This window comes from Aspergillus candidus (assembly GCF_002847045.1).
Source record: "Aspergillus candidus strain CBS 102.13 unplaced genomic scaffold BDW47scaffold_71, whole genome shotgun sequence".
NCBI classification, from domain to species: domain Eukaryota; kingdom Fungi; phylum Ascomycota; class Eurotiomycetes; order Eurotiales; family Aspergillaceae; genus Aspergillus; species Aspergillus candidus.
The window spans coordinates 87,531-113,636 of record NW_020194076.1 but is presented as its reverse complement, the minus strand read 5'-3'; the positions used below and the strand labels follow the sequence as shown (position 1 = coordinate 113,636).

The 26,106-nt window shown below is 51.5% G+C and overlaps 10 protein-coding genes across 10 annotated transcripts; 4 read left to right on the top strand and 6 right to left on the bottom strand.

Annotated features, from left to right (window-relative positions):
- Positions 1-1,047: 1,047 nt before the first annotated feature.
- BDW47DRAFT_112936 (uncharacterized protein) lies at positions 1,048-4,371 on the bottom strand. Its single transcript, XM_024814275.1, has one exon. The coding sequence runs from the start codon at positions 4,235-4,237 to the stop codon at positions 1,304-1,306; it is 2,934 nt and encodes a 977-aa protein (XP_024668091.1). The 5' UTR covers positions 4,238-4,371; the 3' UTR covers positions 1,048-1,303.
- Positions 4,372-5,825: 1,454 nt separating this feature from the next.
- BDW47DRAFT_112933 (putative NADH-ubiquinone oxidoreductase 178 kDa subunit) lies at positions 5,826-6,833 on the top strand. Its single transcript, XM_024814274.1, has 3 exons — positions 5,826-6,033; positions 6,170-6,402; positions 6,512-6,833. The coding sequence occupies exons 1-3, from the start codon at positions 5,920-5,922 to the stop codon at positions 6,666-6,668; spliced, it is 504 nt and encodes a 167-aa protein (XP_024668090.1). The 5' UTR covers positions 5,826-5,919; the 3' UTR covers positions 6,669-6,833.
- Positions 6,834-7,023: 190 nt separating this feature from the next.
- Positions 7,024-8,653, bottom strand: BDW47DRAFT_134667 (protein-histidine N-methyltransferase; the record flags this gene model as incomplete). Its single annotated transcript, XM_024818140.1, has 3 exons — positions 8,228-8,653; positions 7,757-8,068; positions 7,024-7,701 (listed from the first exon to the last, which is right to left on the bottom strand). Exons 1-3 carry the CDS (start codon positions 8,384-8,386, stop codon positions 7,024-7,026), a joined length of 1,149 nt encoding a protein of 382 aa, XP_024668089.1. The 5' UTR covers positions 8,387-8,653.
- Positions 8,654-8,894: 241 nt separating this feature from the next.
- Positions 8,895-11,169, bottom strand: BDW47DRAFT_112931 (cystathionine gamma-lyase CYS3). The gene is made up of 4 exons (XM_024814273.1): positions 10,327-11,169; positions 10,179-10,264; positions 9,678-10,122; positions 8,895-9,598 (listed from the first exon to the last, which is right to left on the bottom strand). The coding sequence occupies exons 1-4, from the start codon at positions 10,447-10,449 to the stop codon at positions 9,017-9,019; spliced, it is 1,236 nt and encodes a 411-aa protein (XP_024668088.1). The 5' UTR covers positions 10,450-11,169; the 3' UTR covers positions 8,895-9,016.
- Positions 11,170-11,610: 441 nt separating this feature from the next.
- BDW47DRAFT_120689 (uncharacterized protein) lies at positions 11,611-13,194 on the top strand (the record flags this gene model as incomplete). The annotated part of the gene is made up of 6 exons (XM_024815526.1): positions 11,611-11,743; positions 11,851-11,923; positions 11,970-12,025; positions 12,176-12,670; positions 12,725-12,763; positions 12,848-13,194. 6 exons carry the CDS (start codon positions 11,611-11,613, stop codon positions 13,192-13,194), a joined length of 1,143 nt encoding a protein of 380 aa, XP_024668087.1.
- Positions 13,195-13,346: 152 nt separating this feature from the next.
- On the bottom strand, positions 13,347-14,219 carry BDW47DRAFT_134666 (uncharacterized protein; the record flags this gene model as incomplete). Its single annotated transcript, XM_024818139.1, has 5 exons — positions 13,347-13,454; positions 13,508-13,848; positions 13,906-14,009; positions 14,043-14,148; positions 14,201-14,219. 5 exons carry the CDS (start codon positions 14,217-14,219, stop codon positions 13,347-13,349), a joined length of 678 nt encoding a protein of 225 aa, XP_024668086.1.
- Positions 14,220-16,154: 1,935 nt separating this feature from the next.
- BDW47DRAFT_112930 (DNA-directed RNA polymerase III subunit RPC25) lies at positions 16,155-17,370 on the bottom strand. The gene is made up of 7 exons (XM_024814272.1): positions 17,138-17,370; positions 16,980-17,078; positions 16,816-16,912; positions 16,675-16,761; positions 16,559-16,622; positions 16,329-16,506; positions 16,155-16,264 (listed from the first exon to the last, which is right to left on the bottom strand). Exons 1-7 carry the CDS (start codon positions 17,147-17,149, stop codon positions 16,220-16,222), a joined length of 582 nt encoding a protein of 193 aa, XP_024668085.1. The 5' UTR covers positions 17,150-17,370; the 3' UTR covers positions 16,155-16,219.
- A 217-nt stretch (positions 17,371-17,587) lies between these two features.
- Positions 17,588-18,306, bottom strand: BDW47DRAFT_112929 (uncharacterized protein). Its single transcript, XM_024814271.1, has one exon. The coding sequence runs from the start codon at positions 18,013-18,015 to the stop codon at positions 17,797-17,799; it is 219 nt and encodes a 72-aa protein (XP_024668084.1). The 5' UTR covers positions 18,016-18,306; the 3' UTR covers positions 17,588-17,796.
- Positions 18,307-18,609: 303 nt separating this feature from the next.
- Positions 18,610-20,230, top strand: BDW47DRAFT_112927 (GPI anchored serine-threonine rich family protein). Its single transcript, XM_024814270.1, has 2 exons — positions 18,610-19,283; positions 19,337-20,230. The coding sequence occupies exons 1-2, from the start codon at positions 19,067-19,069 to the stop codon at positions 19,801-19,803; spliced, it is 684 nt and encodes a 227-aa protein (XP_024668083.1). The 5' UTR covers positions 18,610-19,066; the 3' UTR covers positions 19,804-20,230.
- Positions 20,231-23,756: 3,526 nt separating this feature from the next.
- On the top strand, positions 23,757-26,012 carry BDW47DRAFT_129413 (uncharacterized protein; the record flags this gene model as incomplete). The annotated part of the gene is made up of 4 exons (XM_024816989.1): positions 23,757-24,654; positions 24,706-24,775; positions 24,827-25,313; positions 25,371-26,012. 4 exons carry the CDS (start codon positions 23,757-23,759, stop codon positions 26,010-26,012), a joined length of 2,097 nt encoding a protein of 698 aa, XP_024668082.1.
- Positions 26,013-26,106: the final 94 nt, after the last annotated feature.

The window sequence follows — 26,106 nt, the reverse complement described above, 5'->3', positions numbered from 1 at the left end:
AAAAAAAAGAGTGGGAAGAAAAGACCTTACACGCACATCTCAGTCACCCACCCCCCTAATTATACGTCTCAATCCGCAAACTATCCGGACTCCCCCGCCCCCGCCGCGTCTGAATCGTATCCCTCGACCCCCGTCGAGACATATCCTCCCCACCCACCAACCCCTCGCTTGATCTCTGCGCCAGTTCCTGCCGTCGCGCCATCACCACCGGTGAGTCCGAGAAAAGCACCCGCCCGGGGGCATACGTGCACGGGCTCTCGCGGCCCTCGTCCTCCGCAAAGTCCTCGTGCGCCGCCTCCCGCACGATCCGGGGAAACGTCCGCAGGATCACATGCCGCGTGGGATCCCCCTTCAACCCGACGCATCCTTCCTTGGGCGTTCCGTGTTCGTCCCATGCGTCGTTGCTGACCGCGTCTGCGTTGGGAGATGGCAGGGACGCCAGGATGAGCTCGCGCTCGACCCGCGCCAGTCGCCATGTCTCTGCTGCAAGCTTGACGATCCGTCGTACCGCCGTGAGCAGCGCGTCCAGGCGCGTCGGGTCCACGAATGGCTTCAGCTGTCCGACGATCTCGTCCACGATGACCGCCGCTGCCACGTTGATTGATTCCTTGGCGTCCGAGGTCGTGTACGCCGCTTTGAGCGTCTGCTGACGCCAGAATGTCTCGCGCCGGACGGACTTGCGGCGGATGTCCATCGACAGCATCTGGAAGAATGTGTCGGCCTTGTCGTATCGCCGGCCGAGCGTGAACAGGAACGGTTGGAAGATCCGGTAGGTCAGGGTTTTCGACAGGACGTGCTGCACAAACGCCGATCGCAACTCGCGCGACGCCCGGGTGTTGTCCAGGAACGACGGCAGCTCCGAGGGTAACTTGTCCAAGACGTCCTTGGGGGGAGCAATGGGAAGGTACGCAAAGTACTCCTCGGACAAGGAGACAATCTGTTGGGAAAGCTGGTCGAAGCAGTCGACGCTAGATATTCAAATTCTTAATCAGAGAAGGTACATTTATAACATTATCCATATATCCTCATCATACTCATAATCATAAAGTTCTATCCAAAAAAACAAAGACAGAAAGAAAAAAGACATGAACAAGAAGAGAAAGACCGAGATATGCAATGTGGTCTGGTTCTGTTTTGGAAAAGAGAAAGAAAAACACAAAGAAAGGATACAAATGAAAGTTTTAAAGGAGAGGCATGTCAATGCTTTCAGAGACAGAAGATCGAAAAACAGTAAAAAGAAATGAAATAAGGATGAAAAGCAAAAGGTCTTCGACTGCGATGCAGTCTCAATGCACTAGGGCACTTACAAGAAAGAATCACCCTTCGTGCTCTTCAGGTCAGTGGCTTCTCCGAGGCTGGTCAGGGTCTTCCGCAGCCGGTCACAGTCATTGCCCAGATTATCAATCGTCAGGCGCATCCCTTCCGTGGCACCTTGAAGCTGCCGATCCTTGAAAGCGCCCTCTTCCTCCAGCTTGGCGATCTGTTCCAGTCGTTCCGCAATCTCCTTCTCTAACCCGGCCACCTCCTCGGCGTGGCTGGCCTTGAGAGAATCCACCTCCTCGGTATGCGACTGCTGCATATCCGCAACCTCCTTAGCATGTTGCTCCTTCGTCTGCTCTAACTCGTTGTGTTTGTCTTCAAGCTGCGTCTTGGTCGTATTGAGATCGGCCACCGTGGAGTCAAACTCGGACTGGAGCGCGTCACGCGACGCCTGCATCTCCTCCTTCTGCTTCTCGTAGTCGGCCTTCATCGCTTCCTGGTCGTCGAGGAGCTCCTTCTCGCGCGCGGCCAAGGCCTCGGCCGCCGCCTTCTCATCTTCCGCCTTGATCTCCTCGAAAAACTCGGTCAACTCCTGCTTCTGAGTCGTCAGGGCTTGCTCTTGCTCTTCCGTCCGTCGCTCCAGCTCCTTCGCATGGCTTTCGCGGGTTTCCTCCAAGTCGTGGTTGAGGTTTCGGACCTGCGTCTCAAGCTCGGATTTCGAATGCGACAACTCCACGTTGGCTTTCTCCGAGTCCTCGTATCTCTCCTCAAGGTCTTTCCACTTCTCTTCAAGGTTCCCCAACTCCATGCGCAGTTCGTTGATCGAGTTTTTAAGGTTCCTCGACTCCTCTGCGCTCTCATTGGCCGCTTTCCGCATCTGGCTCTGTAGGGCTTCAATGTAGAAGTCCTTGGACATGATGGCCTGCTCATGCTGCGTCTCCAATTGCTTGAACTCGATTTCGCGATTGTGCAGCTTGCTCTTGGTGTTCCTGTAACTGCCCATTAGGCGGCTGATGTCGGGAATAGCATCCTGGATCCTTTGTAGAAGCTCGATGGGCTCGTCATGGTGCTCCGGAGGCGACATGGTCCCCTTGCCGTTGATCCCAGGTGCGCCCCCGAACCCTAGATCGCGCAGGGCTTGGAAAGACGCGGTGTTGGGAGTCTGCTGGGGCGCGGCGTGATGCATGGTGGGAGAGGCGTGATAGTATGGGTGGTACGGCGGCAAGAACCCCGCGGAGCTCATCACCGGGGACTGGTAAGCGGCAGCGTAACTGGGCGCCATAGTGACGGGGGCAGTTGGGGGAGGCATAGATCCCATGGACTGCGGCATATGCGTCACGTGGGGGGCCATCATCGGAGACATATATGGGCGGGCCAGGGGACTGCTGGCCTTGGGTAAGGGGGAGGCGGATTTGGGAACCGGAGAGGCCCTCCTCTGTCCAGGAGACGCGGTCTTGGCAGCCGAGGAGCTGGACTTGCGCACAGGAGAAGCGGTTTTGGGGGACGGAGAGTGTAGAACGGGCGAAGGGGCATGGTTTGTAGAATACGGCGGCGGTGCCGGAGAAGCAGGCTTTTGAACAGGACCAGCAGTCTCTGACAATGGTGAAGCAGGTTGGGCCATGGGAGAAGCCCGAGGGGAAGATGAAACCGGCTGCGGGACTGGCGAAGCAAGTTGCGGTATGGGGGACGTGATTGGGGGTGTAGGAGCCACCTGCACGTTGGGCGAAGCTGGTTTGACTGACGGTGAGATGGGCTCTAGGGCCGCTGAAGTGGCCTCTGGCACGGGAGTTGCAGGCTTGGATGCGGGTGGAGTTGTCTGATGCACTGGTGAAGAGGCGTGAGGAGCTGGCGACGCAACCGCTGACGAAACGAAAGGGTTCGACATATTCGCTGCATGTGTATCGACCTCGAGAGGACCAGTGTTAGACCGAGGAGAACCCGGGATGAACTGGCGTTCTGTCTCAGAGGGCGACGGCAAAGCACCCGAGGCAGGTTCCTGGAGGCACGTGGGGGTCTGAGGTGCTGTCACCGGCGCCTGCTCTGGTGGTTCCAAAGGACCACCGTTTGTTTCGTGGTAGGTATGCTCTCCGTTACTAGGCCCGGTCCCGTCGACGAACGGGTCGTTGTCAAATTCTTTGAAGTGGGATTCTCGAGGGGTTGTGAAGGCGAGTTGGACATCGTCCGCGTCCTGCTGCTGGTCTATGGACATCTCAGGATTGTCAAGTGGAACACTGTGGTCGGCGTCTGCCCACGAGGGTGGGGTATTTTCGGCAACAGGCTGTGTCGGCTCTTCCGACAGTAGCTGTTCGACACGCTGAAACTCCTCTTCAGGCTGAAACTGCTCTTCGGGTTGGAACTGCTCTTCGGGTTGGAACTGCTCCGGCTGCAAGTGCTCTTCAAGCGGTAGCTGTTCTGCAGGTTGAAATTGCTCCTCGGGCTGAAATTGCTTTTCAGGTAGCTGTTCCGCAGGCTGTATCTGGTTCTCGGAGTGTAATTGCTCGTCGAGTGGTAGCTGCTCTGCAGGTTGGATCTGCTCGGCGGCTTGTAATTGATCTTCTGGCTGCAGCTGGTCCTCAGAATGGAGCTGCTCCTGGGGTTGTGATTGCCCTTCGAATTGCCACTGCTCCTCCGATTGTTGCTGTAGCTGTTCCTCGGGCTGCACTTGCTCCTCAGGTTGCAAGTGTTCTTCAGGCAATGAGTGCTCTTGCTGCACGTCTGGCTCTGGGACTACCTCTGGTTCTTGCGTTGGTTCCGGCAGCGAGCCAGTGGCGGGAGCTGTTTCTGACGATGGAGAGTTGACTTGCGTCTCGGGCTCTGCGTCCGACTGCCGTGGCTGCTCTGGCTGCTGCTCTTTTGGTTCCTGTGAGGCAGGTGCGGGTGGAGGTGTCTGGTTATCTGGCGCATCCTGACCCTTTCCCTTCTTATTCTTCTGCTTGTTATCTGGCTTGGCCTTGCCTTTCTTGCCTTGTTTCCCCATCGTGGGTGGTTATGCGTGCCCAAGTGCGAGAGGCGAAAAGACGTGTCTCCAATGGTCTGATTAAACCGTCAGCAGAGACTCGATTGGATAGTGAACGGCTTAGAATAGTACATCTGCGGGCACCTTTTGACAACGTCAGAAGATATATTTCGAGGCGATAAAACAAGGTCCTCGAAGTGGGAGGACTGAAGAAGCGTAGAAGGATAGAAAATCTGCGGGTCGGGTGACCAAACAGGGCAGCGAGCAGCACAGGTAAGATTTAAAAAAAAAAATAAAAAATAAAAGATAAATAAAAAAGTCAAATCAAAATTATTATTTCCTTTTAGGAAAAAAAAAAGGGAAAATGCAAAGAAAAGAGGAGAGTGGCAGGTGCAGGTGGAGGGGGAAAATAATAGCACGCGTGCAAATAACCCGGCGTCAAATGCCCGTCAAGACAGCAAGCATATGGTTCCGGAATGCCAGGAAGTGAAGTCAACCACTAGGCACCAAGACCGTTCATTGGGTTTCTAGAGAATGGAATGGGAGAAGAGAAGCGGCGGAAGAAGGAAAAAAAGGTCAACTAATAACCTATCCTCCGCCAAAAAATCACACCGAAACAGCCAACAAACACAGGAAGCACTGCGGCCAGCCCCAAGGGGGCTGGGCGAGGCGAAAAGCGGATCGAAGCTCAGCAACTGATTGATACCCATTCATCATGGAGCCAGACGGGGCAAGTAGAAAGTTGGACATGCGTTGACTGTGGATCACCATCCGCTCGATCTCCAACCAGGCCAAAGGCTCATCTCCCTATCCAATGCTAATCGGCATTGGGCATCAACGATAGTTCCCAAGGTGGCAGGGGATATCACGGCGGGCAGAAACCGAAGCAGGAAATTTTTCGTTCTGTCTAAAAAAAGGAGGCGCATTCGGACCTGTGGGATTACGGAGAGGCATGGAAATGAACATGGCCATTATCATGAACAACATGCCAGAATACCATGGAATGACGAACCATCATAGGTAGATGGACATGACCGGAGGCCTCGAAAATGAGAGGCAGGGAGATGTGGGGCCCAGAGCTATATTAAGAGGATGACATGTCGCCATGGATATCCAGAGATTCGACCGCCTGCATGAATTGGCATCGGACGCAACACCAATAACAGGATAGGACGATGGAGCCCAGTGGGGGGCAGTCGGAGTCATCAACACATTCTTGGATCTGAGATAGTTGGCCATGCATGCGGACCAGTAGGAGATGCGGTGTGTCAGTGACTAACTCCGACTACGTTAGCTTTGTAGATGAAGGCCAACACAGCGACCCGCCGGACTCGACTGAGAGTATGTCATTTCTCCCTTGTGATTCGGGCAATGAACCGATTCCATGATCCTTGCAGGGATCTAACTGACAATGAGAGAGAGGAGTCGTTGGGCTGTCATGATCGATGAATGAAGGATGAAGGAAGACGAAAGGGGTTTAGCTTGGTGGGAACTACCGCCTCACTGCGCTATGCCTAATCGGGCCACCCGTGATCCAGTGACTTTGGGGCCTGATTCATGAGGGTCCAGATCACGTGCACTCCGACCTCGAATGGACCGCGAACCATCTCAATCCTCCAACCGGCGACGGCCGATTATTACTCAGTTCTCACGACCCCCCTCTTCACCCTCTCCCCTCCCCCTCTTCTCCCCAATTACAGAACATGTTTCTCGCCCGGCGATCCGTGGCGTCTACGCGCCTGTTGCTGCGGAATCAGCAACCCCGTCGATTGGGTTCCCATGCCGCCCATGCTGAGCCCGTGAACGAGGGCGTCGGTGTACGTTGAACCTCCATCCCATATCTGCCTATCAACACGACGTCATGCATATCCCACTCAATTGAATCACTCCACCCCCAATGGAAATACATTGAGAAAGATTCATTCAATCAACTAACGCAATTGGTTACAACAGCGCAGCTTCTACGTAACCATCGGTAGCATCGCATCCGGCCTCGTCCTCTACCGTCTCAGCCAGTCCGACTCCCCTTCATGGATCACCAACCTGATCGAGAAGTGGACTCCCTCGGAGCAGCTGTTCGAGCACCGCAACGCCATCCACACCGTCGCTATGGAGAAGGCCGCCAATGACCGTCACCTGTTTGGCAGCCAGGGTCCCCGTGAATTCTTCGATCTGAAGCAGCAAGAGTGCGTTATTCGCCCACTCCTAGAAGACAAGAAAGAAAGAAAGAAAAAAAAAAAAAAGGAAACAGTGTCAATGTGAATTGGATAATGGCTAACGTCGATCTATCAACAGAGTCAGCTTCCACCCCGGTCCTCCCTACAACAACATCGCCGGCGGCGCCCCCGACTTGAGCCACGTCCGGGCCCACTACGAGCAGGAGCACAAGACCAAGGAGGAAGCTCGTGTTTTGAGGGCTAAGGATGGCAAGGCTGTGAGCTTGTACGATTAGATTAAAATCATATGTATCTTTCTTCTTTTTATTCTTTTTTATGATCTCGCTGTGTTGTATTGCTCTCAGTGGATGGGATGGAATGGATAGATGCCGGAAGGGAATTGATGGCTGGCATGGTGTACATAGGATGCGGAAGCTAAAGATCTTCTATTTTTGTTTTCACGAAGTTACATGAATTCGTAGCCTCGGTGGATATTCCCGTCGAGAAGTAATTGGTCCATCTGTACCGACCTAGGTAGGTAAGTCTAGGCAGGTCGATATCAAACTCCGGCCTCACTAGGTATCCGTACCTACAGCATGTACCATATACCAAAGATAGACATCGTAAATAGATAGATCACTACGGATACACTCAAACCAAACCCACCCCCAAAACCACCCTCCCAACCCCCCCAGACTGCACATCCAACCTCTGCACGACCTCCACCCCGTCACCGCCAATCCGGCCCAACACCGCCAAAAACTCATCCACACCGCCGCCGACCCCAAAATAGACCTTCTTCGCCGCGATCAACGCCCTCCTCTGCTCATCCGGCCCCGAACGACGCAGCAGCTGCAGCAGCGTTTCGGAGAAGGGGGTCAGTGATGCGGGCGCGTAGATCGTTTCGCTGGCGAGGATGAGCGTTTGCTTGTACTGATTTTGGCTGGTGGTGATTAGGTCCACGAAGGCGGGTGACCATGCGCCGGAGATGAAGTCTATGGTTATGTTTCTGGTGGCGAGGTCTTGTTGGAAGGCTGTTAGGAGGTCGGGAGTTATGTCGAGTTCTTCTTCTGATGATGATGATGCTGGCTCTGATTCTGCTGGTGCTGGTGCGTCCGCGCCTTGCTCGGCGTCAGTGCGGTGAGAAGGGGAATTGATGATGTGGTTCCACGTTAGAAGCAGGTTGGGCAGCGTGACCAAACGCAGCACGACATCATTGTAATCCGCAAAGGTGAGGCGAATCTTCTTGCTGTTACTGTCCGACGAAGCCGGTCTAGACAGAAGCTGCGCGAACAGAGCCAGCGAGGGCACGGCTGTTCCTGCGCCGAGCTATATACACTTATCAGCATACAACATTCTCGCGAAGAAAAGAGTGAAAGCCCACCTCAATAACATGCTGATCCCCATCACCGGAGAGAGCATTCTCGGCGATGACCACCTTGGCCAAGTCAAGAGCGCACTCCCACGTCTTGAACCCGCCTTCATAGAAATTAGGCTTGAGGTCGCCTTGCTCCAGGCCGGAGATGAGTTCCTCATTTTCATGGTCCGCTGAGTCTTCGGCCATTAGCTGCGTGCGGATGTCGAAGATCTCCCGACGCGCGATGGTGAGCGCTGCGCCGGGGGTGGGGTTGGTGTCATCTCCAGCGGTGTTAATCGTGAGTGTGTTATACGATATTTGAGATGGAAGAGTTGAGATCTGCGAATATGGTCAGAGAATCTTGCCTCACGAAATTTCCCATGACGAAGAAGAGATATCCCATGCTATGCCTTTCGGAAGATACATGTATACATCATGCACAGCGGAGGATAGACGGTTCGGTTCGGAGATAAACCCGCATAAAGGAGACACACTCACCCACTCGCTAATCTCATGCCGTTGAGCCGGCACCAGCTCAGGCAAGGCACTGTCTTTTACTTGCGCGACAGCCGAACTCGAACTTCCCTGATCGAGACCGCTCTGCAAATCGGTCTCGTCGGCCTCGATATCGTCTCCGGAGAAGCCGAAGCTAAACATGACTGACTAGGTTCCCAACGATTTGGATATAGCCGGTCAAATTGGATAATCAAGGAGCCGAGACAGTATTGTCAGACACAAAAGTAGGCCAGACAGTGTTGATCTGCCCGCTAGTGATCTCTCCGATGTCTATCAAGTAATGGTGGGGTTGGCTTGATAGATGAATCTGTCGATGGAGCCGCGTGTGTACGAATGAAATTGCCGGAGATATCTCTATTCAGTCACAGGGGCTTCTCTTATCTCAAAAATTGAGATGATAAGTACGAGCCGAGCTAGTCGTGGGGATTTTCTCGCGATGTTCATCGACCGTTCGCATTTCATGTCTAAAATTTGCGCTGCATCGATTGATGACTAAGCATATCGGTGCATGCCTAACTATAACTATAGCCAGTTCAGTCTTAAAGGATCACGGCTCTTACGATTTATGTAGGCATCATTGGGGAAAATGAGTAAATTGAGATGGTGAGGAAGAAAGATTCCCCATTCTATTATGTGTCGTAATGTATCGCAGACCCCGGTATAGCTAATTAAGCCACCCGACAGCCAACCCATGACATCGTTAAAAAGAATCTATACTATAGAATAGATCACACTCTATGCATCTAAACAAGTTGTATCCCACGCTTCCACTCAAGCCGAGCCGTTCACACCCGCCTCGATGGCAGCCTCGACCTTCTCAATCGCCTGCAGCGCATCAGCCGTGAGATCCTCCACGTCCTCAACACCGCAGCTCATGCGGACGAGGTCGTCGAAGACGCCGGCGGCCTCGCGCTCGGCCTTGGGGATACCCGCGTGCGTCATGCTCGCGGGGACCTCGCACAGACTCTCGACGCCGCCCAGGCTTTCCGCCAGCGTGAAAACCTTGGTGTACTGGCAGAAGAGGTGGGCCGCCTTTTGGCCACCCTTGATGCGGAAGCTCAGCATGCCACCGCCCATGCCGTTGCGGTGCTGCTTGATGGCGATCGCCCGCTGCGGGTGCGAGTCGATGCCGGGGTAGTTGACGGAGGTGACGTGGGGGGAAGCTTCGAGGGCCTTGGCGACGGCCGTGGCGTTGGTGGTTGCCTCGCGGGCGCGCAGGTGGAGCGTCTTCAGACCACGGTGGGCCAGCCAGCAGTCGAAGGGCGAGGGGACGGCTCCGATGGCGTTCTGGAGGAAGGTGAGGCGCTCTTTCAGGGAGTCCGAGTTGAAGGCGGCGACGCCCATCAGTACGTCCTAGGTTCTTGATTAGCCGTGTATTCTAACGTGCGCAAGCATATAGTTTGAGATCCGAAACCAGGAGCTAAAAACTTACCGAATGTCCGTTGATATACTTGGTCACGGAGTGCACGACAATATCGGCGCCGTGGTTGAGCGGGTTCTGGACGTACGGGCTCATAAAGGTGTTGTCGACCACGACAAGGATGCCATGGCTATGCGCCACCGCGGCCACCTTCTCAATATCCACGAGACCCAGGGTCGGGTTGGACGGGGTTTCGATCCACACCAGCTTGGTCTCGGGCCGGATCAGCTTCTCCACGTCGCATTCCAGCGCGGGGGAGAAGGTGACATCGACACCGTGGGCGGAGGCCACCTTGGTGAAGTAGCGATGGGTGCCGCCGTAGACATCGGAGACGGAGACGACGTGCGAACCGGGGGTGAGCGACTGGAGGATGATGGCGGTGGTGGCCGAACCGGAGGCGAAAGCGAGGGCATACCGGGCGTTCTCCAAGGCGGCGACGGCTTGCTCAAAGTGATCACTATCGGAGTGCGGTTAGTATGCGATAGGAGGATCTGCGGGATCGTCGTTCCTCACCGGTTGGGGTTGGAGCTCCGAGTATACTCGTAGAGGCCGACCGGGCTGCCAACCGTGGTCTGCGCGAACGTGGTGGACAGGGAGATCTACAAACGCACGAGGTTAGTACAACCCACCATTACATTTATCAGATAGGGAAAAGACGAACCGGAGCGATGACGGCGCCGGTGGAGGGGTCGTGAGGCGCACCGGCGTGGACGGCCAGCGTGCCGAAAGCCTTGCGCGGAGCGGAACCGTTCATGGCGGGGGAAGAATCAGAGTGACCAGTCATTGTTCCTGTCAATCTCAGATATATCAAAGGTAGAGAAGTATTAAAGTAAAAGGCAATTGTATCAAGGGTGAAACTCCAAGAGAAATGCAGAAAAGTAGCTGGAAAGGGATGCAGCCAAAAGAATCAAACAACCGACGTCAGTCAACAGGAAGAAAGAAGAAAAAAAGAAAAAGAAAAGAAAAAGATAAGGATGTTCTAGAAGCACAGAAAAAGGTATTGGAATAAATAGAAATCGAATTAGAAATCGCATTCCATCGAACTTGCCATTAATAATCCCAGTCAGCCTTCCATCCTCCAATCTCAATCGCCTTGATTGCGACCCCTCCATCGCTTAGTGCAGGTAAAGCATGCCATTTGCTCGCTAAACCACTGGTTCTATCCACCTGGCCAACTCGTGGTTTCTTTTACGTTTTGCATCACGCCTCGATTTTATCTGAATTTTTTTCTGGCTCTGGTCCGTGGTGAAGACCGACGGAGAGAGGAGGACAGGGCGTGACATCTCCGCCACTAACCGAGGATCGCAGCCCACGGCTAACCGGACCCAGTTTAGGCAGATCCATGATCGGGTCCATTCCGGGTTTGGTTGATTGTCATTGGTGGTTTGGTGAGATTCGGGTTGTCAATAGTAGCAGAATCCTCTCCATCGAGTATCAGATTAGATCTTCCTGTGTCTGAAATTGAGTGCTTGCTCAGGGTTTGAGTAGCTATCCAACGGTGGACCGGAACAGCACTTGAAAATGATCAACCTATGGGATTTTTGTCGAGTAGCAGAGATCATTCCATTAAATATGTTGCTAAGAGTGAGATCTAATGGTAGATTCTTAGCATACTCCACACAATGCTATATCAACTGGGACATGTCAGCGGATATACTATCATGTAATCTGTCAGCTTTGGCTCACTCACGAGCTCAATCATTTATAAATCAAAGCTATCTCCATCACTGATTGGTTGAAACTATTAATATCATTCTTCAATGTGCATGGTTAGATCTGATTTATAATAAACATATAGAGCAGCTTCGTCATTTGAACATATACCTCAAGTGAGGGGCAGAGTCATACCACGTGATGTGGCTCAGATAAAGTCTCGCATATCGAGCAGACCTCCCTCGTACAAACTGGACCCCATTTGTCTTTGCCAAGATTTCTTCTAATTGAAATGCCCATGGATTCGAAACCTGACATATTCACTTATGCGGATTTCAATCTCCAGGCTCTATGTCGTCAAGCGAGCGCGCTGCGGCAGGGCATCTCATGTGCTTGTAATCCAGATCAACGTCCCGCCTCGGGAAGTTTCAACTAGGCTATCTTTATTGCATTTGAAGACGGGGTACAATGGGTTTCAGATCCCCGCACCCCAGAATATTTATGCCGATGGAAATGGGCATGAAGCTTCTAGCAAGTGAAGCTGCCATCCTCCGATACCTCAAAGTTCATAGCGATATCCCAGTTCCAGAAGTATACAACTATTGGTACCAAGTTCTCTCGGACCATAATTATATCCCTAACTTATCATAGCACCTCACCTAATAATGATATTGGTATTCCGTTCATCTTCATGAGCAAAGCGTCTGGTTAGCCATTATCAGAAATCTAGAAACCAGCTGGTTCTATTCAACCGGACTTAGACACTCCCAGTAAGGTCAAAGTTATATCCCAGTTAGGCGACCTTACCTGGAAGCTTTCACAGCTATGATTTGATACAATCGGCTCACTTTTTGAAGAATATGAGATTTTCAAAGTCAAGGAATGCCTCTCTCGTGGTCATATGCTGCATGAACAATATTCTTTAGACATTCCACGTGGGCCTTTCACTTCTGAAGCAGGGTTCTATGACAGTCTTGGTTCCGCGTTCTCCGGACATACAGAGATTCTGCCTCTATCGCATCATTGTTTTATAGCACCTGTTCCACGTCGGGACGACTACCAATCCAGCATGCAATATAAGAGCGCGGTGAACCTGTGGAACGACTTCATGGCTGTTAGGAATAAAATTAACTCGTCGGACAACAGACTGGACTACATTATTATAGGTAATGCTCTACACGATATTGTACGCCGAATTAATCTCCCAGCTGTTGATCCAGAGTCATTTCCATTGTGCCACGCTGATCTGAGCGTCAATAATATATTTATTAACAAAGATTACAACATCACCTGCATTATTAACTGGGCATTCACTTCGACCGTTCCTGAGTCTTTACTATTAGCCGCGCCAGGTTTGCCATAATACCGAGATGAAATCATCCTGGAGTTACATAGACCCTTTATAGATGGCTTTATTACTGCGGTGTCCAAGTTGGTGGAAGAGAGTCTGATTCACAAATACCAGGAATCACTCAGGCGAGGCCCGGTCTCTTGGAGATTGAGTTAACTCCTTGACCTTGACTCTATAGCTGATCATGATTTCTTTACTACTGTCTGGCACTTCATATATGGTTATAAAAAGGAACTGGGTCAATATTTTTTACAACAGCGGCATTCACCTCACTATATGAAGCTTTACAACAAAGTTCGAAAGGAGGATCAGGCACCTTCGAAAGTTGAGAAAGATGAGAAAGATTATTTTCAGAACAAGGATTTCCAAAACACAATAGCTAAGAAGCTGACCTTCGTGTCTGAATGGAACACACAATATACCGCCAATAATCCACCAAGACTTCGAAAAGATATGTTTGTCGCTTCTCCCACATTATGGAAGTGGATTCAGCAAGCTATGCAGGATTGGGAAGACATGCCTTGATATGTCTACTCCATGGTGAGTGACCGCATGCGAATCTTTACCTATTTATTGATGTCTGCCTCTTTTTGGACTCTCAATAGCTCATCATCTAGCTCCAGAAAAGAAACAAGTGACAATAGATTGTGCCTCACCAATCCACTAATAAGTACGGCTTAAAACAAGACCCGCCTGGCGGCATCAATTCCACTAATATTCCATCTCCGCGGCGCAGTCCGATCCATCCACACCGACCAGTCACCCCAGAGAGCAGGTCTCGGAATCTGCACATACTCCCAGTAATCCGGATACCACCCCGCAAATTCCCAGCGAGGACTCCCGTGACGCTATTCTGCTCATCAATCATGATATTGCGAGGTGCAATATCGGCTTGCGTGAATACTGTACTACCAGACCGCGGCAGCATGTCATGTAACTGATGTTCATACCGACGACCCTCGAAATGAAGGTAGCGCTCGACGATGCGAGCCCGCAAACCCGAATCATTCGTCAAGGGTATGGCTGGATTTTGCAGGTCCTCAAGCATTGGATCCCTTGTTGTGGAGCCATCGGCGGCACATTGGAGAAGATCTTCGAGCTCTGATGGACGTGGGATAGCGCGTATCTGGGAGATTAGATCCCATGTTTGAAGACAAACGGATTCTTTGCTCTTCTCGTCTAGCGTATCCTACCTCTCGTCTAGAAGAGATCCCGTAATGAGGGTCATCTCGATACTCCCGTGGTCAGGGCCGAATTTGGCGGAGAACACTCCAGGCACTGGGACAGAGGTGTGCTTGGAGACGAGTTTCATTGCTTCGGCCTCGGCAGGTCGCACCCCCCTCCCGGACTTGGTCACGAAGGAGAAATCTTACTCAAGTATGATCCTGCGAATCTGTTTGCTAAGAACAGTAATGATTCCTTGGTCAGCGGGGAGGGTTGCGATATCGACAGATGAGGGGCACGGGAATAGGGTTTTTCCTGTTTTGATGTATCGGTTCCTTTCTTGCAGGTTTTCTACTCACATGGATACCGTCGGAAGAGTTGGTCATCCTGGGAGAGAGTTTTGGGATGTTGGTGATATTATATCAATTTTCCGGCGATTTTATTGAACAAAACGGCCCGAGGGCTAGAACAAATCCAGGGATTTGTCAGTTGAAGCGCGGCTATGTTTATCAATATAACCAACTCTACATCGTTCTTGAACCCGTATCAATTGGCTTTTATGAATGAGCAGCAGGCAATGGTGGTGAAACAAGCTGCAGACAACGAACCCCCTTGAGCACCCAACCAGCGACCTGTTAGAGAGAACTGCCAAGGCTGGACCGTCTGTACAAGTCACTACTAAGTCTGTAGAAAGAGGTAGTTATCATGATCAGTGCAAAGCGTCAAATGATAACACTAGACAAGATCCTTCCTATTCCCTGTCATTCATCTTCCGAGCTCCTATTGTAGAAAGAACTAAATGAGTGAATGGGAAGGTGAGTGTAGGATAAGCAATTACAGGGTTTGACTCCAATCTGACTGTCATTATCATGACATTGAATAGGAAGGGGTTAATCTTTATCCTCCATTCACTACACAAATAGACAATAGAGGTCGATGTCAAAGGTTTTGAAACTATCTTATCAAATCTTGTCATTCATTCCATGTCATTTTTTGTCCTCAACACACTTCCATCCAGAAGTTAATATCAAATCCGTATAATATATATATCTTTACTTCTTCTCCTCATCCACAATTATATTTCATCATGAATCCCTCCCTACAAGCAAGCATGGCACAGCCAGTGCCTCGGGCACCAGAACGAGAACAGGCCCGAAAGTACCCAAGATATCCAGTGGAGTCAACAAGGGACACAAAATTACACCAGAACCTTCTGGAAAAAAGACCTTGCGACAAAGACAACTTTCGAAAGAGACTTATACTATCTTTTTTGCACTAGACATAGGGTTACCTCAAACTTCCAGCGCCGAACAGATATTGAGTGGTCGTGGCTGTCTTTTTAGTGCGTCGTATCTTTACCGCAGACGGGAGAAAGCACTTGACTTTGACGATAATGAAAATAAATCTCTCCATGATATATAGATATCTATATGGATCCAGGGACTACTAGATCCCTAAGCTTGAAACAGGAAGAGAAATTCCTCGACGTGCTCCATCTCACCTCAATATCCTGTCGTCTTGGAACTAGACTTCGACAGATTAGTCGCCATATCGTTCGAGATACAATCAGTGGCTGCAAGTCATCGAGTATATGAGGAAGCTGGCGGTGATGGTGAACTCGTCAAGCGCACTGATCCGGTTTGGGATCAGCTGGTTTTACCATATGCCAATGGGCAACCCGACAATGTTAATTGAGGGGCTTCATTTTGCCCATACGAACAGCAGTGAGCTTAGCCTTCGTTTTGAGCGGCCCGAGAAAAAGATGTCGCGGGGCGACAATACACACAATATCAGTTCATCGACTCAACGGCCTGATTATATTGATATCAGTGGGCATGTCAGTGAAATGGTAAGGTTCGTCTATCTGGTCAACCAGTCTATCCTTAACTAACTGGCCATAGACCGTCTTGCACCCACCTTAATACAAACAACCATATTATAACGTCATGTATTTGATATTTGATGTTCTGTCCTCCATTATGGCGCAGAGATGGATACCTGATGCTTGAAACGCACTGACCATCGACGGATATGCATTGCTTGGAGGCCAAGGCTTGATGAGGTACAGGAACAGCAGTGATGGAGGTACCGCCTTACAAGACTGCATTTGCATCAACTACATAAATTAGTTTGATCGTGCGGGCCCTGGTAGGGGCATCCATCTACGGAAATTTACTGCTGTGGCTTGGCGCTGCCAGCTTTCTGGCCAGCTCCTAGGGAGCTGGAAGTTTTATCGCCATATACCTATCATCATGTCTTGTATGTGCTACAGGTTATGTAATTGGTCGTTCACACATCTTATTATCAAATATAACTTGATGAAATAGAATAAGAATCTCATTTGCTAAAACCGATATGCTATCTATTTAAATCCTAGTATCCACATCTACCACCAAGAGATAGGTCCCAGCCCAGCCATTTGCATCGATCCCTGTGTGCAGTTAGTCTCGAGTACTTTATATAAAAGGCATGGCTTTGGGAACATATCAACGTACAATAATGGAATAAGGAGGTTTCCGCTCAACGGCGGCCGCATCCCCGAGGTCAGGGGCATTGGGGATCTGATCATGCCACTCTTCCATCTCGACGCGCAGTCGAACGACTTCTCCCACATCGAAGTAGAAAGTGGACCCGTCATCGTTTTCCCAGATCCAAACCTGGTCGGCGTAGTCACTGTGGGGGTTAGTTGAGCTTTCGGATAAAATAGGTAAAGTGGAAATCTTACAATCGAGCGCCGTCGAGGAGAAGGTTAGGTGGGACGAGGATGTCGTTGAAGAACTCTACACCAACTGTGGAGGGTCAGTACAAACGCCAATCCCACCCAGGAGTGAGGATACATACTCTTGATCCCATGCTCCGTCCCGCTTGAGATCTTCCCCAGCATGATCTCCCCCTTGAACGGGCGAAACACGATCAAACGGAACTTGACTGTGGCGGGTGAGATACCGATCTAGCAGATATTGAAGAGAAGAAAAAGCATACCGTTAACATTCACCAAGCCCGTTCCATGGCCGATCAGGCCGTCGGAAGATTCCAACAGATCATAAAAACCAATGCATAGACCGATTTTCTGAATGACCTATATGCATACCAATACGGAACGATGGTCAGCGGGAACACTTTTAAGATTCGACAAGGAATCCCACCTTGTTCGCGTATTTCTCATTGATATTATCTTCCAGCGCAACAGCACTATATTTGGAAAAGTCCTCTGGCGAGATCTGAATCAGATCCGAGAGGGTCGTCTGCGGGACCCTAATTAGCGGGCGGCTTGGAGGCTGCAGCGCGCATTGCGTTTACCCACCAGGATGAACATTTTGTACGGTAATTCCACACCGCGCGGGTGGTAGGGTTCTCTATCCGGATACGGTCACGGAGAATGGGCGTAGGAAGGAAGATATCGTGAGATGAAATTCCATGTTCCACAGCGATGGGAGATCCAGCTACGCATCGACGGCGACCATCATGACTGATAGACAACCTCAGGAATATCAAGATCGATGAAGTCCAACCAGCCGGCCAATCGCAGGTCGCCGATCCGCCTGGATTTTTCGCGGTGGGTGTCCACGTGATCTGCAGCCATCCTGCTGGTGTCGGAACGGATTAACCGTCGGTCCGTGGACCCTACATAGCACCAGCATAAGGCTGACATAATACAAAATATTGGATGAATGGGCAAGGCAAGGACTACAAATTACCTGTCAATAGGTACATCTATTCTCGTGACATCTAGTCCATTCATGGTGGCGTTGACCTCATATCCACGAAGCTAATTGAGTCTAATAATATCCTTGGATCCATCTCCATCGGTTGCGGCACGAGGAAACCGAGGCCGACAGATCAACCACCCACTAGGAAATCCAGGACTGGCTCGGGTTGTCTTTCCTCAAGGAGTGCCCAGAAGTCATCGGCGTTCCTATCATGATAAGCGATCATGGATCTGTCCGCCCGAGGTGTGCGCCCTCACCAATCAGGAGGTCGCATGTCGATCACCTCATTTCCACCAATTGGGAGGGATGGAGGGAGGAGATGATAGTCCGGAGCACGGTTGATCTTACAGACGGACGGAGTACGGAGTACAGGACTTGTAACGTCCCGACAGATGACTGAGGTAAGGTTGCAGGCACAGGAACTAGGGAAGGTACTTAGACATGGCTCATGTCTATTCTTCCCGACAACCATGTCCCATGGGATTGCAAAAACAATTGAGTTATAATTAGACTTCCTCGGCTTCTTTTGAGACTTTGACGGATGGATCAGACGCACCCATGGGAATTCTCGCCACGACTGAGCCACGAAACCGTCCGGATGACTCCAGGTCACATCGGGGTATCTTCGACGGTAGACACTATTCTTTGTTGCCGGTATCCTATGACTAGATTTTGGTCTCAGTTTTGTTCCTTGCGCAATTGTCTGTGCACGATTATTTGCAGGTAGGACGGAGTCCCTGGATAACGGGTAAAGGGAGGTCTGGTAGGGTAAGGACCTGGAGTCATACCAGAAAGAATAAGTTGACAATCCTTATGAAATAATCAAAGAAAAGAAAGAAATAAAAATATAATAATATTAATCATTAATCCCTAGAAAATAAAATGAAGGAAGAAAAAAATAAAAGAAAAAAAAACCGCTAGAGCCACTAGGCACAGACTAGCCGGTCATTTTCCTCGATGATTTGCTGTATTGCGCGCGTCTTCCCCTTACATATCGTGACTAGTGTGGAACATGCTATTGATTTCATTTCCGGATTGTTATGATTCTGATGGCTCTACCTAGTAGGTACTGGGTTAGTGAGTACTCAGTAGGATGATAATTGACTGTGAAGACCTCGTGCGTCTCGTCCGGGGTCAACGCTAGCGGACACCAACGCTAGACGTTATTAGACCGTCATCGCCTCTCTCTCTCGCTTCTCCTCTTCTCTTCCCTCCTTTCCACTCTTTCCTTCCTTCCTTCCTGCCTGTCCTTTCCTTTCTCAGTTCCCAACCCAGTCTTTCCTTAACTTTGCCTCTTTTGCCCCCCATCCTTGGTGTGGTATTTAATCGCACGGTCTCTCTTTTCTGCGAACGATCCTCCGTTCCATCCATTCTTTTTATTCTACTCCCCAATTCAGTCGCCTTATATTCTTGCTTCATCTCTTACGTCTGCATCACGGATTTCGTGGGTGACTTGCTCTATATATCAACCTCGTGACTTGTGATATTCGCGCGACTTTACTCGTTTGGGAATTTCTGCCAAGATGCACGCCTTCATCTATCTGACTCTGAGCGGCCTGACGGCTCTGGCTGCGGCCGCGGCCAACAACGCCAACAGCTTCAACATCCCCAAGGATGGTTACTCCTTCAAGGCCGGTGAACCCACCACCCTGTCCTGGGATCCCACCACCGAGGGAACCATCACCCTGAAGCTCCAGTGGGGCGCCGTCCTGACCCCTGACTCGGGCAAGGAGATCGCGGGTAAGTCTCGCAATGACACCGAATGACGCGACATCGACTGACCCCCAATCCAGCCAACATCCCCAACTCGGGCAAGTATACGTGGGATGTTCCCGAGGACTTGGAGAAGCAGCCCGACTATGCCATCGAGATCATCTCGGATGACGATGCCGACAAAGTCAACTACCTGCCGCGCTTCGTCGTCGCGGGCGCCACCGGCGAACCGTCCAAGCCGACCCCGTCGTCCACCGCCTCGCACTCGACCACGGAGGAGTCGACCTCCACGAGCACCGACAGCTCGAGCGAGACCCCGACCACCATGACCACCACCACCAGCACGAGCTCCTCCACCAAGTCGGAGTCGACGACTTCCACCACCGACAGCTCCTCCTCGGTGCCCTCCACCCCTGCCTCGACCTCGGCCAAGCCCAGCGGCTCGGCGGACCCCTCGTCCTCGGTGCCCAACACCAACGCCGGTATGATCAACCGCGTGTCCGGTGGCATGCTGGCCCTGGTCCTTGGCGCCATTGCCGTCTTGTAAACTCCTCCACGAACTGGACGTCTCATCCCTCCTGGTTCATCTTCTTCCTTTCTCATTCTCAGCCTCGAGCTCTTGTTGGGACACTTACTTCTTGATGATCTCGGATTGGATGTGCTTTATACCTGACTTTATACCCTAACTTGATACCCCGAGTGTGAATTACATGATCGCGGGGAAAACAACCATGCGATCAGAAAAAAAGCCAGAAGCCAAATCCGTCTTTTCCTTCTTTGTCGGGGTTATGCTGTGTCGGCATTTAATTATTATTACCCTTTTTTCTTTACGCTGTTTTTTTCTTTCTTTCGCCTTTGATTGGAGGCAGTTTGGGATACCTGGTTGATGTACGGGTGGATGGACTATGTAGATATGTATTACTGTAATGAATGACATTCGGCCTGAGCCGACTGACCGACTGCTTGACTGAGACTGTTCTCCCGTCCCGAATCCCGTCCGTTCCAGAGAAATTTTTTCTTTTCTTCTTCCAATTTGTTTGTCACGTCGATCATCTCCCACCTGGGAGATCTGTAAGGTTCACAGGCGCAGGTTTGGTGTCTAATAGAGTGAAAAAGGTGGTAATGAGATTTACCCATTACAGGTTCAATCATTTCCCATTGCAGTGGACCACCCTGCACTGCACTGCGGTGCAGCAGCAACAACTGCAAAGTCGACAGAACCCGGCACCACCGTTGTCGGGATCCACCGACGCGGTGGAGAGGGGAGTTTGTGCGATGATTGGATGGGTTGGGTTTGATGGGTTGTTCTGGTTGGGGGTTGGGTTTGGGTGGTGGGCCCGTCCTACAATTCTCCTGGACTATTTTTTATTTTGGGTTGGATGGTTTGATAGGTGTCTTGTTAGGCTGGTTTTTCGTGGATGATTTGATGATGTAGTGATATTGTACTTGATAGTTAGTATAGATAGGTTGGAGGTAGGTGGTGGTAGTAGGCTTGTCCGATTATATTATGATGCTTCCCCAAGTCCACGGTCTCTAGTATATACGGATACAAATAAGTTACCTAAGGTAATAAATAAATAGCAAGGAAGTCGACATATAAAATAGCGATCAACCGCTAAATCTCCAATCCATGCCATCTCCACATCCACCTTCCACCACGGATATTTCCCATCGTATCCATCTCCCGATCGAATCAACAAGCGCTAAATAAGGTAGGAAAGCAGTGCGCAAGCAATGTAAAACACTAGTATGTATGGAGAGATGGACTAGAGTGGTGATCTATCTATCCGTACTTACTACTTACCGAAGTGGTCACTGCCTCCTTGTGTGATATGTATGTACCTTTTTGTTGCTTGATGGGTGTTGGGGGATGGTGCTGTGTTTGATGCTGTCTTGGCTGTTATATGTCTACAGAGTACATACTTACCTCTGCTTCACTAGGCATATTAGGTACCTCTAGGTAGTATCATATTGGCTGGTCGGATTAGTAGGTACTGGGTATGGAGTATGGAGTACGTATACAATATTATATATAGTATTTCTCCGATGACCAACTATCCCTAGCTTCACTTTAATCAGATATGATATGTCTATAGCATCTTTCTTAGAGGTACTGACTACGTTGTACGTACCTGCGTGGCTGTGAAGTGAGGACATTCTCCGGAGTACCTCCGACGTTTCTTGGCTCTGGTCTACTGTAAAGAAGGCTGTCTGTCTTGTCTTACTCTGATTGCCGTTCCTGCAGGTACGTACTTCTCACTTACCTAGGTACGGAGTACTAGTTCATGTCTCGGATAGACCCGAGCGTATGGATTCGGAGTATTGCTATCATTTATTGAGTTACCTTACTGCATTCTAGGTCAAGGTGGAGGATCTTGAAATGTACACAGGGCGGAGTAGATATCTATTTGTGTTTTTGATTTTAGTAGAAATCATCATTATATGATGTATTTTCTTTGATCAACTCTCTTGTTCATTTTCTTCTATATTGATTTCTATATTGTTGATTTCTCTCTAGTGAACTTTCTCTTTACCTTTTACTATGATAATGATACAACAATGACGTTAGCTAGATGGGCCACTCACAGCGGTCTCAGCCCAGCCTACACCTTCCACAGTAAAAGCTACCATGCAACAGCAAGTAAAAACACCAAATTATCGCCTGCTGTCTTCCAGCTCATACACTAATACAGCAGACCTAGGAAGCCATATACTGGCCCACCACAGCGGTGTCAGACTAGCGCCGATCTTCACGGAATCCGTCCCGCCCAACTAGGCGCACTGGCCATTAGTTCCATGTCCCTACTCTGTGTTACTGTTACTACAGAGTAGATTGACGGCAGTTGTTATCGACGCCAGTCATGACACCTGCGTGGAATGTTGCGCAACAGGAACGACCAAGATAAGGCTGGTAAAACCCGTCCCTTCTACCGATCTGACGATGTCGCCAGCGTGGCGGTCCGTCATGTTATGCAGGCTGTGACGTTGTGGTGCAGCATGTAAAGCATGTGTACCTTATGATGGATATTGTGGGTGGATTTGTGTTTGTTCCTAGTCTGAAACTTTGTATGTGTGTGTAGTTAGGTGGTAGGTAGGTGTGTGAGTGTGTTGGTGAGGTTGAATCTCTCCGCCGGTGATGACACTCCTTCCTGGTTGGGCGTTGGCGTCACTGTTGTAGTCACGTGGTCTGATATGATCTGTCAGGACCAGCAAGTGATTGATGGTGGCAATCTGCCTAAAAGTGATGACTCTCTTAGTACAATTACAATGACATTCTTCTTTTGATTAACCCAACTATACTAATATACCTGTAGCACCGACTATAACAAAGATAAGTCACGGGCCTTATCGCGTCGCACCGTAAGGCGGTGAAGACGAGCCATCCGCCCAAAGTTACCGCCGGCAAAACCAAAAATACGGGCGGTATACACGGACGTGACAGTGTTTCCATACGTTCCATCCACCCAATTCTCTCTCTCTTTCGCTCTCTCTTCCCTCTCCTCTCGGCGCTGCTCTTCTTTCTCTTCCTCCCCTCCTCTCATCTACCTACCCTTCCCCCTCTGTCCATCTTCTCTTCACGTTATCGTCGTGTGGAGCTTTACATTTCAGTAGATTGCCTGACTTCTCACTGGGTTGTCGTCTAGATTCCCTTTTCCTTTGACGTCAACCCTCCTCGTTTAATGCCGTCGTTCCTCCCGCTTGCGCTGCACAGTCGTATCGCCCACTACGTGAACTCGTCCTGTCCTCCTTCGCCTTCGACCTCCAGTCCTTGTCCATACATCCAGACACCGATTCCCATCCGGTGCTTCATAAACGCGGTTCACTCAGATCACACAATACCTCCGCCGTAGGAGATCCTCGTTCGCGACCGCTCTGGCCGAAGGATTCACATCGGTCGCGACAGCGGGTGGTACAGCACCTGGTTTCGCGATTGGCGCATTGTTGAACGGTATGTTCTGGAGGTCTATAATCATGTTTTTCACTGGATTCCGATCATCTTGCGATGATTTCCGAAAGAAGCGTGTGCGGAGGCCTCGGGTGTCATGGTCGTGTTGGAACCCCCCCCAAGCGCTCGCTCGCTCATGGCCAGACGGCCCCCGTCGTCACTGGGGGTGTGATCAAATCTCCGCACCGCCTTCCTTTTGCTCGGCTTTCTGCTGCCCCCAGTCATTCGGCGTCCTTTTTCTTCCTCTTTGACCTTTTCTGTTTCTTTTCTTTTTTCGTGGTGACGTCGGTATCTATTCCATGATATCGGTTTTCCGTTTGTACAGTTTCATTGTATTCCTACTCGCGAGTTTTCGCCTTGCGTTCTTCTTCTTCTTTTTGCCTCTCTAACTTGTCGCCGTTGTTCTAGGACTTCACCCGATCCCTCCTCTTGACCGCCGGCTTCTCTTCCCCACAACCTTCCCGACCGCCACACTACCCGCCGCCTCTTCCGCCGACCCTCTATCCTCTTGACCGACAAGAACATCACATCCCGTCCGCTGTACGCCGTCGTTTATGGAGGTGGCCGAGAGTCGGGACCCTGCCTCGGTGGGTCCGCCAACCGGGGCAGACACCAGCACCACCAATGAGCAGCAAAATTTGTTCCTGGACGATTCGCTCGTCGGCGATGATCGGTCCAGCAGTCTCAGCGAGATCGACGAGATGTCGGACAACATGCCCTCCGACTATGAATCGCCAAGACCAGACCCGGCGCCAGCCCCCGAAAATGATTCCGAGGCGGAAACGGAGCGGGTCGATGACTCCCCGAATAACGTCCGCTCCCGAACCAACATTGTCGTGAGCGCGACCAGCGGCTATGAGCCGAGTCCAAGCAAGCTGGTCCAGTCCACGACGTACGACGAAGTCGACGATGATGAGACTCACCCCGTCGACGATTCCCCCACCAAGCCCCGTTCCAAACCGCCCCGCTCGGTGGAACCCCCTCGGGAGGAGACCTTGGAGCCCGACGGTCCCGTCTTGTCAGACAGCGTGGGTAAGAAGCGGAAGCGGCTTGGCTCAGGTGAGGACGCGGGGGCGACGGAGGCCGACGACGAAGGTGGCCCCCCGCAGAAGCGACGCGGCTCTCTGAAGAGCGAGCTCAGCGATCCACCCGCCGACGACATAGTCCTGACGCCCGAACCCGTGGAAGAAGAACCGTCTAAGACGACTGCGGAGGAAGACAACATCCCGGCCGACAACGCCCCCGAATCGGATCTGCCGGCAGCGCCGGTCAAGGGCAAGAAGGGCAAGAAGGGGAAGCGTAAAGGCCGGAAGACGCGAGATGCCGATGAGGACGTTGACGGCGTCGGTGACACCGAAGGCGGCGCTGACGATCACACCGGCGATGACGACACGGCGGAGCGCGGCGAAGAAGCGGACGATGGCGAGGCGGCTGCCCGACTGGAGGAAGAAGGTAAGCGTTGTTGGACCCTCTCACGGTGCTTCTGGTGCTAATCCTTGGTAGCTGCGAAGCGGACGTCCGCCATGGAGTCTCTGGCCGGTCTAGAACGAGAATTTGCGACCCTGCGAGACAAGTAAGCAAGCATCACCTCTTGGCCAGGTCCACTACTAATCACGTTTGACAGGATATATGACGAACGGATATCGAAACTGAATAACGAGCTCGATATGCTCAAAGGCCCTAATCCCACACACCCCGACCTGTTACGACAGCTCGAGTGCCTGCAGCGATACCGGGATGACAAGATCCACTACGAGCACACCCTCTTCCAGTACCGTCTCAAATCCCTCCTCAACAAGAGCCTCGCGGAACGGGCCCAGGCACACAGCACGTACTTCCAGCGCATTCGGGACCTGCGGGAGAAGCACTCGACGAACACGAGCAAGCAATTCTACGCCATCCAACACGATCGGTTCAAGACCGACGAACTCAGCCCGCAGCAGTACATCCCGTTTCCCACGCGCCGGTCCCAGCAGATCGCGCAGCAGACGGCGTACAACCAGGAGGTGTCGGTCCTGGCGGGGGTGGCCAAATACGTGGGATTCCCGGCGGCGCCTTCGCTGTCGGCCGCGCGGCCGTCGGAACTGGAAGATGATCTGGAGAAGATGGGGGTATGTTTCACGTCTGGAGATCTGAGATGCCTTAGCTAACATGTTTTTTTCTTTTAGATCGTCATTGAACCCAAAGCTCCGGTCTCCCAGCCGCCGACCACCATGCCGCGGGGGCCCATGTCCGCCATGTCTTCTAACGTCTTCCGCACGGCTGCCGAGGAAGCGTTCCTGGAGCAGACTCCATGGGCCAATCCTCTGCACCCGGCGCATCAACAGCAGACTGGGTCGCAAAAGCTTCCGGGCCGAGCGCCGGAGGACCACCGTGCGCCCGCGTACACCACGCCAGCGGGGCAGAAGCGGGTCGTCGACGTCAATGCGCCCAACGGGTCCGCGTCCACCATCGCCGAGAACTCCTCCGCCAACAACACACCCTACGGGATGGAGCAAGACGCCGGGCCGTCAGGTCTCGCCCCGATGGGACACGTGGACTACGACGCGGCGCGCCGATCCGGATTCCGGTCCCTCAGCTCGTCCCCGCTGGACGTGCGAAAACCGCACCCGGCGGCGTACGGGGGGCACGACCACCGATCGCCGCCCGGGGCGGGGCAACACGCCGCGTACTCACCCCCTCCAGCTCGACTGGGCCTCTTCCACTCGGCGGCCTCTCGACGAGAATCATCACCCTCAATGTCATCCAAAGCAGTCAACTCCATGGGTGTGCTGGGCGGACCAGGGTCCAACCAGATGGCGGCGCGATAGGATCAACACCCGCGAGTCTTGCGCTGCACCTTCTTGCGTTTTTTCAAATATTGACGGACAAATAAATACCCATTCGCTTTTGCTTGTTTGTTTA